This window comes from Chlorocebus sabaeus, chromosome 16 (assembly GCF_047675955.1).
Source record: "Chlorocebus sabaeus isolate Y175 chromosome 16, mChlSab1.0.hap1, whole genome shotgun sequence".
Lineage (NCBI taxonomy): Eukaryota > Metazoa > Chordata > Mammalia > Primates > Cercopithecidae > Chlorocebus > Chlorocebus sabaeus.
The window spans coordinates 77887411-77900983 of NC_132919.1; the positions used below are offsets into that span (position 1 = coordinate 77887411).

The 13573-nt window shown below is 56.1% G+C and overlaps 1 protein-coding gene across 4 annotated transcripts in view; it reads left to right on the forward strand.

Moving 5' to 3' along the window:
- RNF213 (ring finger protein 213) overlaps positions 1 to 13573 on the forward strand; it is a 131509-nt gene that overhangs the window by 13703 nt on the left and 104233 nt on the right. For 3 of the 4 annotated variants that reach the window (XM_073005470.1, XM_073005469.1, XM_073005472.1), the window contains exons 4-8: positions 1267 to 1413; positions 10274 to 10822; positions 11082 to 11204; positions 12132 to 12310; positions 12981 to 13139. In XM_073005470.1, coding sequence (XP_072861571.1) covers positions 1267 to 1413; positions 10274 to 10822; positions 11082 to 11204; positions 12132 to 12310; positions 12981 to 13139 — 1157 coding nt within the window. The remainder of the gene's footprint in view (positions 1 to 1266; positions 1414 to 10273; positions 10823 to 11081; positions 11205 to 12131; positions 12311 to 12980; positions 13140 to 13573) is intronic. The other variant, XM_073005473.1, reaches the window with a different exon arrangement.

A 13573-nucleotide genomic window follows, 5' to 3' on the forward strand; every position in this document is an offset into this window, starting at 1 on the left:
TTGCCTGTAATCCCAGCTACTCTGGAGGTTGAGGCAGGGGAATTGCTTGAACCCAGGACGCAGAGGTTGCAGTGAGCCGAGATTGAGCCATTGCACTCCAGCCTGGGTGACAGTGAGACTCTGTCTCAAAAAAAAAAAAAAAAAAAAAAGGCTAAATATCCACATATCCATACATGAGAGAAGTTCAGGGTGAAGGCACAGGTGAACGCCGATGGGGTGTCTCTGGTGACGAGCTTACAGGGGCTTTTGTGCATTTTCCCAATCCCACGGGGAACCTGTTGAATTCTGAAGCTGAGACCGGTGTACGCGTTCTAGAGAACGGTTCTCTAAGCACAGACGCTGCCTTCTAACCATGGCGAGGAGGGTGCCCGGAGCCAAGGGAGGTGGCCCCAGCGAGCTGCGTGGCCAGCCTCACCCCGCAGCAGAGGCAGGTGGTCAGTCTTCACCCGCAGTCATGGGGTGGGTGGAGAGGGAGAGGGTGCAGAGAGGGGCCTGTGCCCGTCCCTTGGCACAGCTGTTCTCCACTTGGTCTCTCCCTTGGTGGCCGCTGGTTGCCGACTAACCGGGTGCCCTTTGTGGGTTCTTCCTCTGCAGAGGCTGCTGGGCTTGGCTGCTGGGTTGTACTTCCTGCGGTGAGGGAGGAGGACACTCCACTGCAGCGGGGCCATTTGGGTTCGAAGCTCCTGCTGGAGCTTCCCTTCCTCAGCTTCCTGCTGGGCGTCTTGCTGTGAGGTCTCCTGGTGATGCCCGGTGTGGGAGGGAGGTGCCGGATGAGCATGACCGCTGCGGGGCCAGACTGCCCGCCTCCGGCTCTAGGGGTTCAGGAGGCCTGGCCTGGCTGGACCTGGGATGCCCGGGCCTGCCTGTACCTTCTGGGTCGGTCTCTGCAGTGCATCTGTGCTCTGAGCACAAGCCAAGGCATTCGTGTGGAGGCCCGGGGGCGCCAGGAGCCTGGTAGGGTGCTGGGAGCTTGGCAGGGTGCTGTGAGCCTGGCAGGGTGCCACCTCTGGTGTGGGCAGTTCTTCTCTTACGTGGATTTGCCCTGCACATCTGCAGGAGCTGCGGCTTGGTCTCCCCACACCCTCCTGCCCGTGGGCCCTGGATGCAGAGGGCGCTGGGGAGCTGGTCAGTGCCCACACGTGGATGTCCCTGCCTGGGCCTTTCTGAGAGGAGGTGACCCCTGAGGTGGGGTGTTTGCGAGCCTGCTAGAGCTGTGCGTGGGGTGCACAGCCCTGCCCTGTCTGAAGGGGGGTCGTGTTTCAACAGGGAGCTGCGTCAGAGTTTTTGGTAGATGCTACTGTAGACCTCATATCCGATGAGTGGGAAGCTGCTCATGCCATACCCCGCAAGAGAAGGAAGCAGGACGCAGCCCCGCTTGAGGCCGCCGGCGTGCCTTCTGCAGACTGTGAGCAGGTAGTCTGAGTCAACAGTTGGGCAGAACGCTCCCCGCCCCACTCCGTGCATGCCGGCACAGCCACCTCGCACTTCCGGCCCTTGAGTCCCTGCCAGCCGAGGAAGGCTGCCCAGGACTGGCGTTCTCAGGTCACCCTTGGGCTGTGACAGAGCAATGCTGATTCAGGCTTGGCTCTCGTGACTCTGAGGACATTTTGCTAGCGGTGAATTTCCGCTTTGTTGTGCTTGCCCTTCTGGCCCCCATCCTTCCACTCGCCTTTTTACTCCGTGCAGCTGTCCCCTTGGACACCTGGAGAAACTTAACCTGGTTGCAGTCACCTGGCTAAAGGTCCACTGGCAACACAGGCTTCACCACAGACAGCAGGAGGGGAGCCTGAGGGGCTGAGAGGGCCGGGCCCAGGCAGGCGGGGGCCGGACCAGGCCTCTGCCTGAACACAAGGTCTTGGATGGCGCTCGCCGCATGGGGGTGTAGTGGAAACCCTGCTCAGTTTAGTCTCTGGTTTCTGGAAGTTGAAATCCTGACTTTTTCTTTTCTTTCTTTCTTTTCTTTCTTTCTTTTCTTTTTTTGAGACAGAGTCTCGCTCTGTTGCCCAGGCTGGAGTGCAGTGGCACGATCTCAGCTCACTGCAACCTCCGCCTCCCGGGTTCAAGCGATTCTCCTGCCTCTCCCTCCTGAGTAACTGGGACTACAGGCGCCTGCCACCACGTCCGGCTACTTTTTTTGTGTATTTTTAGTAGAGATGGGGTTTCACCATGTTGGCCAGGCTAGTCTTGAACTCCTGGCCTCAAATTATCCACCCGCCTCAGCCTTCCAAAGTGCTGGGATTACAGACGTGAGCCACTGTGCCTGTGCAAAATCCTGACTTTTTCTATAGCATTTAGAAGTATTACAGGACTCACTAATAATATCGAAAATGAGATTAGCTAACACATATAATGAAACTTTTGTTTTTGGGGAAAAAAGCAAGGGAGCTTCGTACCTTGAAGAGTGATATTTGTGAAGTTTATTACTGTTTTACAGAGGGCGACAGCCTCCCCGCCTTCCCTGCGCCGCTCCCCCCCGGCCCATCCAGATGGTCACGTGTTCATTGAACAGCGATTCACTGAGCATCCACCACCTGCGGTGGGTCCTAGGTCTCAGGTGTATGCAGAAACGTTCGAGGCAGGCGTGCTTTTCCCTCTGTGGCCTGGGGCTTGGCCGTGAGCCCGCTCCTGCAGCTCTTGAAAAATGCAGGCAGCGTCCACACGGGGCTGGACTTACCCAGACCTAAGGCACGGTGTGGGTGGAGAGCTCATTCTCAATAGCAACAAAAATACGAGAAGCAGCTTGTAAAATAAAGGACGGATTCATAGGCCTGGCGAGGAGAAGGCTCTGGGGCTCAGCAGACAGTGAAGCCCCTAGAGAGGTGGAGCCTTCCCCAGAGAGAACATGGAAGGTTTAGCACTGCAGAGATGTCTGCTGTCACCCAGAGTGACACAGGAACTTAACCAACTAATTAATGTGTAACAGTAGTATAGCTCTGAATGGGTTTGGTGGTTTTGGTTTTTGTTTTGAGATAGAGTCTCGCCCTGTGTCCCAGGCTGGAGTGCTGTGGCAAAATCATAGCTCATTGCAGCCTTGACTCCCTGGACTCAAGTAATCCTCGTGCCTCAGCCTCCCGAGTAGCTGGGACTACAGGCGTGCACCACCACGCCCAGTTAATTTTTTAAATTTTTGGTAGAGATGGGGTCTTGCTGTGTTACCCAGGCTGGTCTCAAACCCCTGGGCTCAAGCGATTCTCCCACCTCAGCCTCCCAAAGTGCAGGGATTACAGGCATAAACCACCACCCCAGCCTGGTTTTGTAGTTTTGGAAGCTGACAGAAAGATTTTAAACTATTAATTGGAGAAGATGCTTAACGGATGTGAGAAGGAGGAGAAATGGATGGGAAATTTATAGTAAAGCTGTCAACGTACACGGGTGGAAACATTCCCGTGGAGTAACAGGCACAACCTGGGGATGCGCACGGAGCATGAGTTGTGAGCTGGAGTGATGCACGGCATGTGCGGACCGGAGCGTGTTGGTCACGGTGTACACACGGGTGTGGAATGTGGGGTGTCTGAACCATGGGCTCAGCATTTGGGTACAACATACACACCCCACTCACCCCACTCACAAACCCCCACACACCCCCCAACACACACACCCCACTCACACCACACACACACCCCACTCATCCCACTCACAAACCCCCACACACACACCCCACTCACCCCACTCACACACCCCCAATACACACACCCCACTCACACACCCCCAACACACACACCCAACACACACACCCCACTCACACCACTCACACACCCCCAACACACACACCCCACTCACACCACTCACACCCCACTCACACCACTCACACCCCCAACACACACACCCCACTCACACCACACACACACCCCACTCACATCACACACACACCCCACTCATCCCACTCACAAACCCCCACACACCCCCCGAACACACACACCCCACTCACACCACTCACACACCCCCAACACACACCCCACTCACACCACTCACACCCCCAACACACACACCCCCCAACACACACACCCCACTCACACCACTCACACCCCCCAACACACACACCCCCCAACACACACACCCCACTCACCCCACTCACAAACCCCCACACACCCCCAACACACACACCCCACTCACACCACTCACACACCCCAACACACACACCCCACTCACCCCACTCACAAACCCCCACACATCCAACACACACACCCCACTCACACCACTCACACACCCCCAACACACACACCCCACTCACACCACTCACACACCCCCAACACACACACCCCACTCACCCCACTCACACCACTCACACACCCCACTCACACCACACACAAACCCCCACACACCCCCCCAACACACACACCCCACTCACACCACACACACACCCCACTCATCCCACTCACAAACCCCCACACACCCCCCCAACACACACACCCCACTCACACCACTCACACACCCCCAACACACACACCCCACTCACACACCCCCAATACACACACCCCACTCACACACCCCCAACACACACACCCCACTCACATCACACAAACACCCCACTCACATCACACAAACACCCCACTCACCCCACTCACAAACCCCCACATACCCCCCAACACACACACCCCACTCACACCACACACACCCCCCACTCACATCACACACACACCACTCACAACACACATACACCCCACTCACACCACTCACACCCCCAACACACACATCCCACTCACACCACTCACACACCCCCAACACACACACCCAACACACACACCCCACTGACACCACTCACATACCCACCACACACATATCTCACTCACACAACTTACCCCCACACACACACATCCCACTCACACCCCCAACACACGCACACACAACCCACTCACCCCGAACACACACACCTCAACACAGATACATACCCCACTAACACCACTCACACACACCCCAGCACACACACACACCCCATTCACCTCCAACACACACACCCCACTCACACACACACCCCAACACATACATACCCCACTCACATCACTCACACACCCCCCAACACACACATGTCCCGCTCATACTCATCTCGTACTCACACTGAAATACACAGTGGTCTCTTGTTGCCCACAGGGGATCGGTTCCAGGACCCCGGAGGACACCAAAATCTGAGGATGCCCAGTCCTAGATATGAAACGGCATGGCATCGGCACATAACCCACAGCGTCCCCTGTGCACTTTATTTTTTATTTATTTATTTTTGAGACAGATTCTCCCTCTGTCCCCCAGGCTGGAGTGCAGTGGCATGATCTCGGCTTCCTGCAACCTCCGCCTCCCGGGTTCAAGCGATTCTCCTGCCTCAGCCTCTAGAGTAGCTGGGGTTATAGGCATGCGCCACCATGCCCGGCTAATTTTTGTATTTTTAGTAGAGATGGAGTTTCGCCACGTTGGCCAGGCTGGTCTCAAACTCTTGACCTCAGGTGATCCACCTGCCTTGTCCTCTTAAAGTGCTGGGATTACAGGTGTGAGCCACCGTGCCTGGCCTGATTCAATATTTTAACGTAAAACAGCATCGTAAAAGGTCTAGAAAATATAGGGGGATATTTATAAAATTCTGTAAATACTTCTAAGCCTCACCCCCCGCTAAAATTATAAATACCACTATGGTTTATATAGTTGGAGATTCTGGGTCAAAGAAGACCATGAAACTGTTCAGTGGAAAAGCAGACAGCAGGAGGCACCGGCAGCGCAGGGCCCCTACCGGGGCACTTGGCCAGTCCTCACCGAGAAGTAAGTGGTCCCCAGTTCAGGGCCAGGCGGCAGTTCACACGGGAACAGCTGAGAGGGGTGAGCCTGGGGCTGTTCCTCCGAGACCTCAGCCCTGCCTGCAGGTGCGATGATGTCAGATGGTCGGTTTTGTTTCTACAGAAAAGAGGGTCTGGGCTGGCTTGAGGGCAGTGGTCTTCCAGGAACTGGATCATGGTCCCTCCAAGGGTGTCTCCTGCAGCTGCCTCTGCGTTTACTGCAGTTTTTCCGCAGCCCCATGTTGTGAGCAGAGGGAGTAAGGCGTGGCCCCTGCCTCTAGCCTCCCTGGGCTCTGCCCAACCTCCTCGTGCTGCTGCTGCTGTTTATTCCTGGCTGGCCACTCCTCCTGCAAGGCAGGCCCTGGGGAGGGCTGCTGGCAGTTGTTCCTAAGGTCTGAGCCCTTTGCCACATCAAGGAAAGAAGCAGTAGGGGGCCTGCGTCTTCCATGCCGGTGGGAGGTGGGGGGTGGTCAGGGGCCTGCCTCAGTGGGCTCCTCCTGTTCTGGGCTGTGACTCAGCAGTCCAGAGCCTGAGGATTCTCTGTTTCTGCCAGAGCCTGATTATGTCGTTGAAGCTGCTAGAGCATCCATGACCTTGGCTTATTTTCAACTTTCATAGTTAGGGAATAACTTAATTTGAGGTTTGATTATTTTAACCATTAGAAATCTTTGGGTTATGGCCAGGCACAGTGGCTTACACGTGTACTCGCAGCACTTTGGGAGGCTGAGGTGGGTGGATCACCTGAGGTCAGAGTTCAAGACTAGCTGGCCAACATGGTGAAACCCCATCTGTACTAAAAATACGAAAATTACGGCCGGGCACAGTAGCTCATGCCTGTAATCCCAGCACTTTGGGAGGCCGAAGCGGGTGGATCACCTGAGGTCAGTTCAAGACCAGCCTGGCCAACATGGTGAAACCCTGTCTGTACAAAAATACAAAAAAAAAAAAAAAAAAATTAGCTAGTTATGATGGCAGGTGCCTGTAATCCCAGCTACTCAGGAGGCTGAGGCAAGATAATCCCTTGAACCTGGGAGGCGGAGGTTGCAATGGGCTCAGATCATACCATTGCACTCCAGCCTGGGCAACAAGAGCGAAACTTCGTCTCAAAAAAACAAAACAAAACAAAACAGAAACCAAAAACAGAACAAAAATTAGCTGGGCGTGGTGGCCTGAGCCTGTAATCCCAGCTACTCAGGAGGCTGAGGCAGGAGAATTGCGTGAACCCAGGAAACAGAGGTTGCAGCGAGCTGAGGTTATGCCACTACGCTCCAGCCTGGGTGACAGAGCGAGACTCCATTTCACATAATGGAAAGCCCAGCTCCACCTGGCTAATCCCACTGAGGGAGTTTATTACGGACACACCTGATGAGCCCCGAGGCTGCAGGCGAGGCTTGGTGCAGGCGTCTCTGGCCCTGTCTGCTCTGCCTTCTGGACGTGGCTCCCCACCGAGCCTCTCACCAGCTGTTTCCCGTCACTCCCTCGTGCCACACAGTGGCTTCCCCGTGATCCACCTGCTACTGTCATTCAGGGGACAAGAGAGCGCCTCCTCTGGTGATTGATTCCTCTGGAGAGAGGAAGCGTTTCCTCAAATCTCATTGGCTCTTATTGGCTCACAGGCCAATCCCCCAGTGGGTCCCTATGGCCAGGATGATAGACAGCAGTGGTTGACATCAGCCCACGCACAAGAGCTGCCCCTGGGGCTGGAGTCCAGCTGATGGTACTGAAACCATGCGGCCGAGAACAGGGAGAGCCAAGGGACTATCCCCCAGGATAGGCCATCCTGTGCTGTCACCAGGTGGCCACAAACACCTGCTGTGTGTGGACAGTGACCGTGACCACAGCATCACCGATGGGGGCCTTGTGTGTGCCAGGCAGTGTCCTGCAACTCTCTGTGTGCTTCGTCCCATTTGGTCACCCTCAGTGATGCTCTGATGTGGAGACATCTGCTGTCCCCACTTTAAAGATGGGGAAATTGAGGCCCACGGTGGCTCAGTGACCCAGGTGGGGTTGCCCAGCCAGTGTGGCGTGGGGTGAGCTGGATGGGAACTCAGGCAGGCCCCCTAAACCCAGCCCAGACACCACTGCGTGGCAGCCCTAGAGGCACCAGGCAGCTGGCCGGGCAGGGACGGTGTCATCGCCTCTCTGAGGTTAGGCTGTCTTCAGGGCTCGGACCCCACCTGCCAGGTCTCCTCAGCACACTGAGGCCAATGGGTGCCTGCAGTGAAGGGTTGTGCAGCACCTGCCTGTTTCTTGACGGCCTCTTGCTTCCCCCTTTCAGCAGGTCCCTGGCAGCTGACCAGCCCGTCATTCAGAGGCTGACACCTGCCCTGATGACGCCACTCTCCAGTGCTGGGCCCCAGACCCAGACTCTTCTGCTGCTCTTGCCTCTGCAGTTGCTTTTTTTTTTTTTGAGATGGAGTCTTGCTCTATTGCTCAGGCTGGAGTGCAGTGGCTTAATCTCTGCCTCCCAGGTTCAAGCAATTCTCCTGCCTCAGCCTCCCAAGTAGCTGGGATTACAGGCGCCTGCCACCACATCCAGCTAATTTTTTGTATTTTTAGTAAAGACGGGGGATTTCACCATGTTGGCCAGGCTGGTTGCAATCTCTTGGCCTCCAGTGATCTGCCTGCCTCGGCCTCCCAAAGTGCTGGGATTACAGGCCTGAGCCAACACGCCCGACCTATTTTTTTTTTTCAATATTTGAGATGGAGTCTCACTCTGTCGCCCAGCTTGGAGTGCAGTGGCCAGATCTCAATGAAGCGCCGTTTTAGAGTCACGCTGCGCTGGGAGTGAGTCTTCCCTGTCTGCACCCAAACGCGCCAGGTGTGCCATTTCAGGGGTGGTGCTTGCTCCCAGGAACGGGACCAGGTGCTCTCAGCGGTGTGGTGCATTGGTGGCCTGGGGTCGGCATCAGGGACGCAGGCTGAGCAGGAGGCTAGAGCCGAACTGTGGCCTGGGGAGATTACGGGTCGGGGGGCAGGTGGCGGGGGGCGGGGGGGCCTCCTGTGCTTTGTGTACACTGAGCGTGGGTTTCCTCTGAATTTAAAAAGGAGGAGAAAATCGGAATTTCTGGCCCTGGTTCTGGCAGGAAGTGCGGTCGTGTGTGAGAGAGAAGGGCTTGCGGTGTCGGCCTGGCCTCCTGGAAGCCCTGGGGCGCAGCCCTGTCTAGCTGCCGCTTCGCCATGCCCTGGGTGGGTGGGAACGCAGCCTCCTCCTGGGGCCACACAGGGGCCAGCCATCAGCCGAGGGGCTCCTGAAGTGGCAGTGACGGGACCCTGTGGCCCTTCCTAGTCCCCTCGCTACCAGTTGCTGAGGAGAGGGTAGATTAGCCCCTGGGCTGCACCTCAGTGTGTGCGGGTCTTCCCGGGCGTGTGGGTGCAGGAGGTGGGGGGTGTGGAGTGGGCACAGGTTCACACCTGCTGCCTGGCAGTTTGGGGCCCTCATCACACACCACCAGGTTTCAGGGGATCTGCACGTCACTTTCCTGTAGTGACCCCATCAGCACGCACCCCTGAGCACCATCCCCTGGGAGATGCCTGTGGGGTCCCAGGGTCCTGGCAGCCTCCTCCCACCAGCTGCAGTCCTGGTTCCAAGGTGGGGACGGTACCCCTGAACCTGGCTGTGCCTTCGAGCCTGGCTGTGCCTGCTGAGGGTGCAGAGGCAGCTGCTACTCATTTTTCAGTCTCCTCCTTCTCATTTCAAATTTTGTGTACAAAATATTTTTAGAGAGGTGCATAAAATGTGGAAAGCCTGCGTGTGCTTTCTAATGTTCAAAACCAGGCCAGGCACGTGGCTCACGTGTGTAATCCCACACTTTGGGAGGCCAAGATGGGAGGATTGCCTGAGCCTGGGTGTTGGAGACCAGCCTGGGTAACAGAGTGAGACTGTGTCTCTACAAAGCATTTTTTAAAACCAGCTGGGAATGGAGGTTCACGCCTGTAACTCCAGGATTTCGGGAGGCCGAGGTGGGCAGATCGCCTGAGTCCCAGAGTTCAAAACCAGCTTGGGCAACATGACGAAACCCCGTTTCTGCACAAAAACAAACAAACAAAAAATTAGCTGGGCGCAGTGATGCTCACCTGTAGTCCCAGCTACTCAGGAGGCTGAGGTGGGAGGATCACTTGAGCCCAGGAGGTCGAGGCTACAGTGAGCCGGGGTTGCACCACTGCACTCCAGCCTGGGCGACAGAGGGAGACCTTGTCTCAAATAAATAAATAAATATCCATATCCGTGAATGCCCAATAAGCAGTGAGCCCGTGTGAGGGTCTCCGCCTGGCCGTGACCGTGCTGAGTGTGGTAAAAGCACTTCAAGGCCACTTGCCCCTGACCCTGCCCATCCCCAACTTCTGTTTCTTAATTTCATTCTTTCCAGGTAATTGCAGATCTCACAGGTGTTAGGCACTTTGGTTGAGCGAAGCTTGATGTAGTTGGGAAATGGAAGAGAAAGTTGGAGGGAAACGTGGGCTAGAGTACACTAAATCTAAGAAATAAAGTGAGTGTCTGTCTGTCTGTTTAGAGCAAAAAGAAGAAAAGGAAGAAGAAAAAGAATCTGAACAACTCCCCTTCCTCAGAGCTGGATTCCTTGCCCCTGTCTCCTGCCAGCCCCTCTCATCTGACTTTGCTTTCAAACCCGGAGCCTCAGGACACCACCCTGCCCCACAGCCAAGCCCAGCAGAGTGGCCCGACTGACCAGCCGAGCCAGCCCCCGGGCACAGCCACCATGCCACTGGAGGGTGACGGTCCCTCCGTGCCCACCAAGGTTGGTGACAGCCCCCTGCAGGCTCAGGCTTTGGGAGAAGCAGGAGTGGCCACAGGAGGTGAGGCTCAGAGCAGCCGCCAACCCCAGGACCACACAGAAGGGGAGGACAAGGACGCTTCCATCCCCTCTGTGGGCAGAGGCCTGTCCCAGGAGGGGGCCGGTCCCCCCACCTCTGCTGGTGAAGGCCGTTCTGGGAATGAAGATGCTGCCCAGGAGCTCCTGTTGCCTGAGTCACAAAGGGGCAGCTCTGAGCCCGGGACAGAACCGCAGACCACCAGGCAGCAGGCGGGGACCCCAGCCTCTACGGTGAGTCATCCGAGAGAGATGGCCGGGAGTGGCACTGAGCCCTCGGCACCTGGGCTCTGCTGCAAGGTGCTGGCGTTGCTTCCCTGCAGGGAGGGTGTCGTCTGGGCCCTTCTCCCTGGGTGGGGTGGGAGGGCTGCCCTCCACCCGGGACGCCGGCCCCTCCTGTCCCTAGGCTTGTGGCAGACACTGGCCCTTAAACCATGTCAGAGTCACCCTGGTCCATTTTGTCACCTCGGCTCTGGTGTTTGGGGTCTTGCAGGCAGTTGATGCTGCAGCTGAGCCAGCCAATGCAGTTAAAGGGGCCGGGAAGGAAATGAAAGAGAAGATCCAGGGAATGAAACAGCCGCCAACAACCACTCCTGCTTCCAAAACACACTGCCAGGTGCGTCTCCTTCCTGCCTGCTGGCTCCAGGAGGCCCTCGTCCTGCCCACGGCTGTCCCTCTTTCATTTAATTATTCAGTGACTATTTAAGTGCTGGGGATATAGCCGTGATTCAGACAAAGCCCTGGCTTCGGGGTGCTCACATTCTGGAGGAGAGAGAGTCAGGAAACCGACCTCAGCAGTGAGAGGAGCGTGGAGGGAGGGAGGGGAGAGGGCACTGGGGTGGGCCCCGAGGTACCGTGGCCCCCCACAGCCCGAGTGGCCGGGCAAGGCCTCTCTGAGGAGGTGGTGAGGGATGGTTCCGGAGGTGTCTGGGATGTGTCCCAGACAATGGGAAGGTCATATGCAGAGGCCCTGGGGTAATGTGGGTTGAGCCTGTTCCCAGAGCAGCAGGGACACCAGTGCTCCCAGGAGGAGTTGGGGGAGGAGAGGCCACCAATGAGGATGGAGAGCGGCGCCCCTGGAGGCTGTGATTAGTGACCCCAACGGCACTGGAAGGTCCCAAGCAGGGAAGGGTTGTGGTCACTCAGTCCACTGTGAGAAGCATCCCCTGTAGGGGTCGATGTGGAGGCTGGGCCGGGCGCGGTGGCTCATACCTGTAATCCCAGCACTTGGGAGGCCCAGGCGGGTGCATCACCTGAGGTCAGGGGTTTAAGACCAGTCTGGCCAACATGGTAAAACCCCGTCTCTACTAAAAATACAAAAATTAGCCAGCCATGGTGTTGTGTGCCTGTAATCCCAGCTACTCGGGAGGCTGCGGCAGGAGAATTGCTTGAGCCTGGGAGGCGGAGGTTGCAGTGAGCCGCTGAGACTGCAGTACTGCACTCCAGCCTGGGGAATAAGAGTGAGACTCCGTCTCAAAAAAAAAAAAAAAAAAGAAAATGTGGAAGCCAGCCTTGAAGGTTGGGGTTTGGTTCCTTGTTCCAGGAAGCTGAGACCAAGACCAAGGATGAGACGGCTACTGCTGGAGAAAAAGTCGGTAAAAATGAGCAAGGGGAGCCTGAAGACCCCAAGAAGCCAGAGGGGAAGAACAAAAGTGCAGCTGCTGCGAAAAAGGAGAAGGAACAAAAAAACCAGAAAGCAGGTGTCCAGGAAGTGAAGGCAAGGTAGGGATGACCCCGCAGGGGAGCAAAGGAGACCCTGCCTGAGAGCCCGGCACACCCTCTCCCTGCACAGCTCCCAGGGGATATCCAGGCTGCCCTTCTAGTCAACCGTTTTGGCAAGTTTAACTTTGGGGGAAAAGGGAACCACTTAGGGGGTGGACGGGGGCGGGCACCTGTGCCAGTTTCTTGTTTCCTAATAGCCCCTGGGGTCCTGGAGCCAGCATGGGCCTTTTGGAACTCAGGAGAGGGGCTGTTCTGGCTCAGACACCTGCTGGTGCCTCCTGCCACTGCCCGCAGCACTTCAGAGATGGGCAGGGATTGGCCACCTCTTCTTCCTCCATTTTGGAGACAGGGAAGAGAGGACCCCACAGGGGGTCGTGTGTCAGACATAGATGTGATTGCATTTTTGCTGGGGTGTGATAGTGTGCATTAGGAACACAAGGACCATGTGCCTGTGTGTGCGTGTGTGTGTGCACATGTGTGCATGTGCATGTGTGTGCATGTGCGTTTGTTCGTGCTTGTGCACGTGCGTGGATATGTGTGCGTGTGTGTGCATGTGCGTGTGTACGTGTGCGTGTACCTGTGTGCACATGTGTGTGTGCATATGTGTGCATGTACATGGCAGGTGGACAGATCTCGCGGGAATCAGATTTCTGTTTTGATTTTCCACCAGGACACTGAGCCCGGGCAGAGGAGTCACCGTGTACTTCCACGCCATCATCTCTAGTCATTTCTCATTCAATCCCGACCACCATAAAGTCTTCATCAGAGGCGGAGAAGAACTCGGCGAGCCGAAATGGAGCAGGAATGTCTGCGAGCTGCACTGCACCAGGTGGGCGTGTCTGTAGGCTTGGGAGGAATCCTTCAGGCAAGGCATAGGATGCCTAACCTGTGACACGTATTTAAAAAAAAAATTTTTTTTTTTTTTTTGAGACAGAGTCTTGCTGTGTCACCCAGGCTGGAGTGCAGTGGCGCGATCTCGGCTCACTGCAGCCTCCGCCTCCTGGGTTCAAACGATTCTCATGCCTCAGCCTCCCAAGTAGCTGGGATTACAGGCGCCCACCACCATGCCCGGCTAATTTTTGTATTTTTAGTAGAGATGGAGTTTCTACTAAATGCTGGCCAGGCTAGTCTCAAACTCCTGACCTCAGGTGATCCGCCTGCCTAGGCCTCCCAAAGTGCTGGGATTACAGGCATGAGCCACTGCGTCCAGCCTTTAAATAATTTTTATCAAGTGAGTTGATGACATCCTTTGGCTTTTGGAAG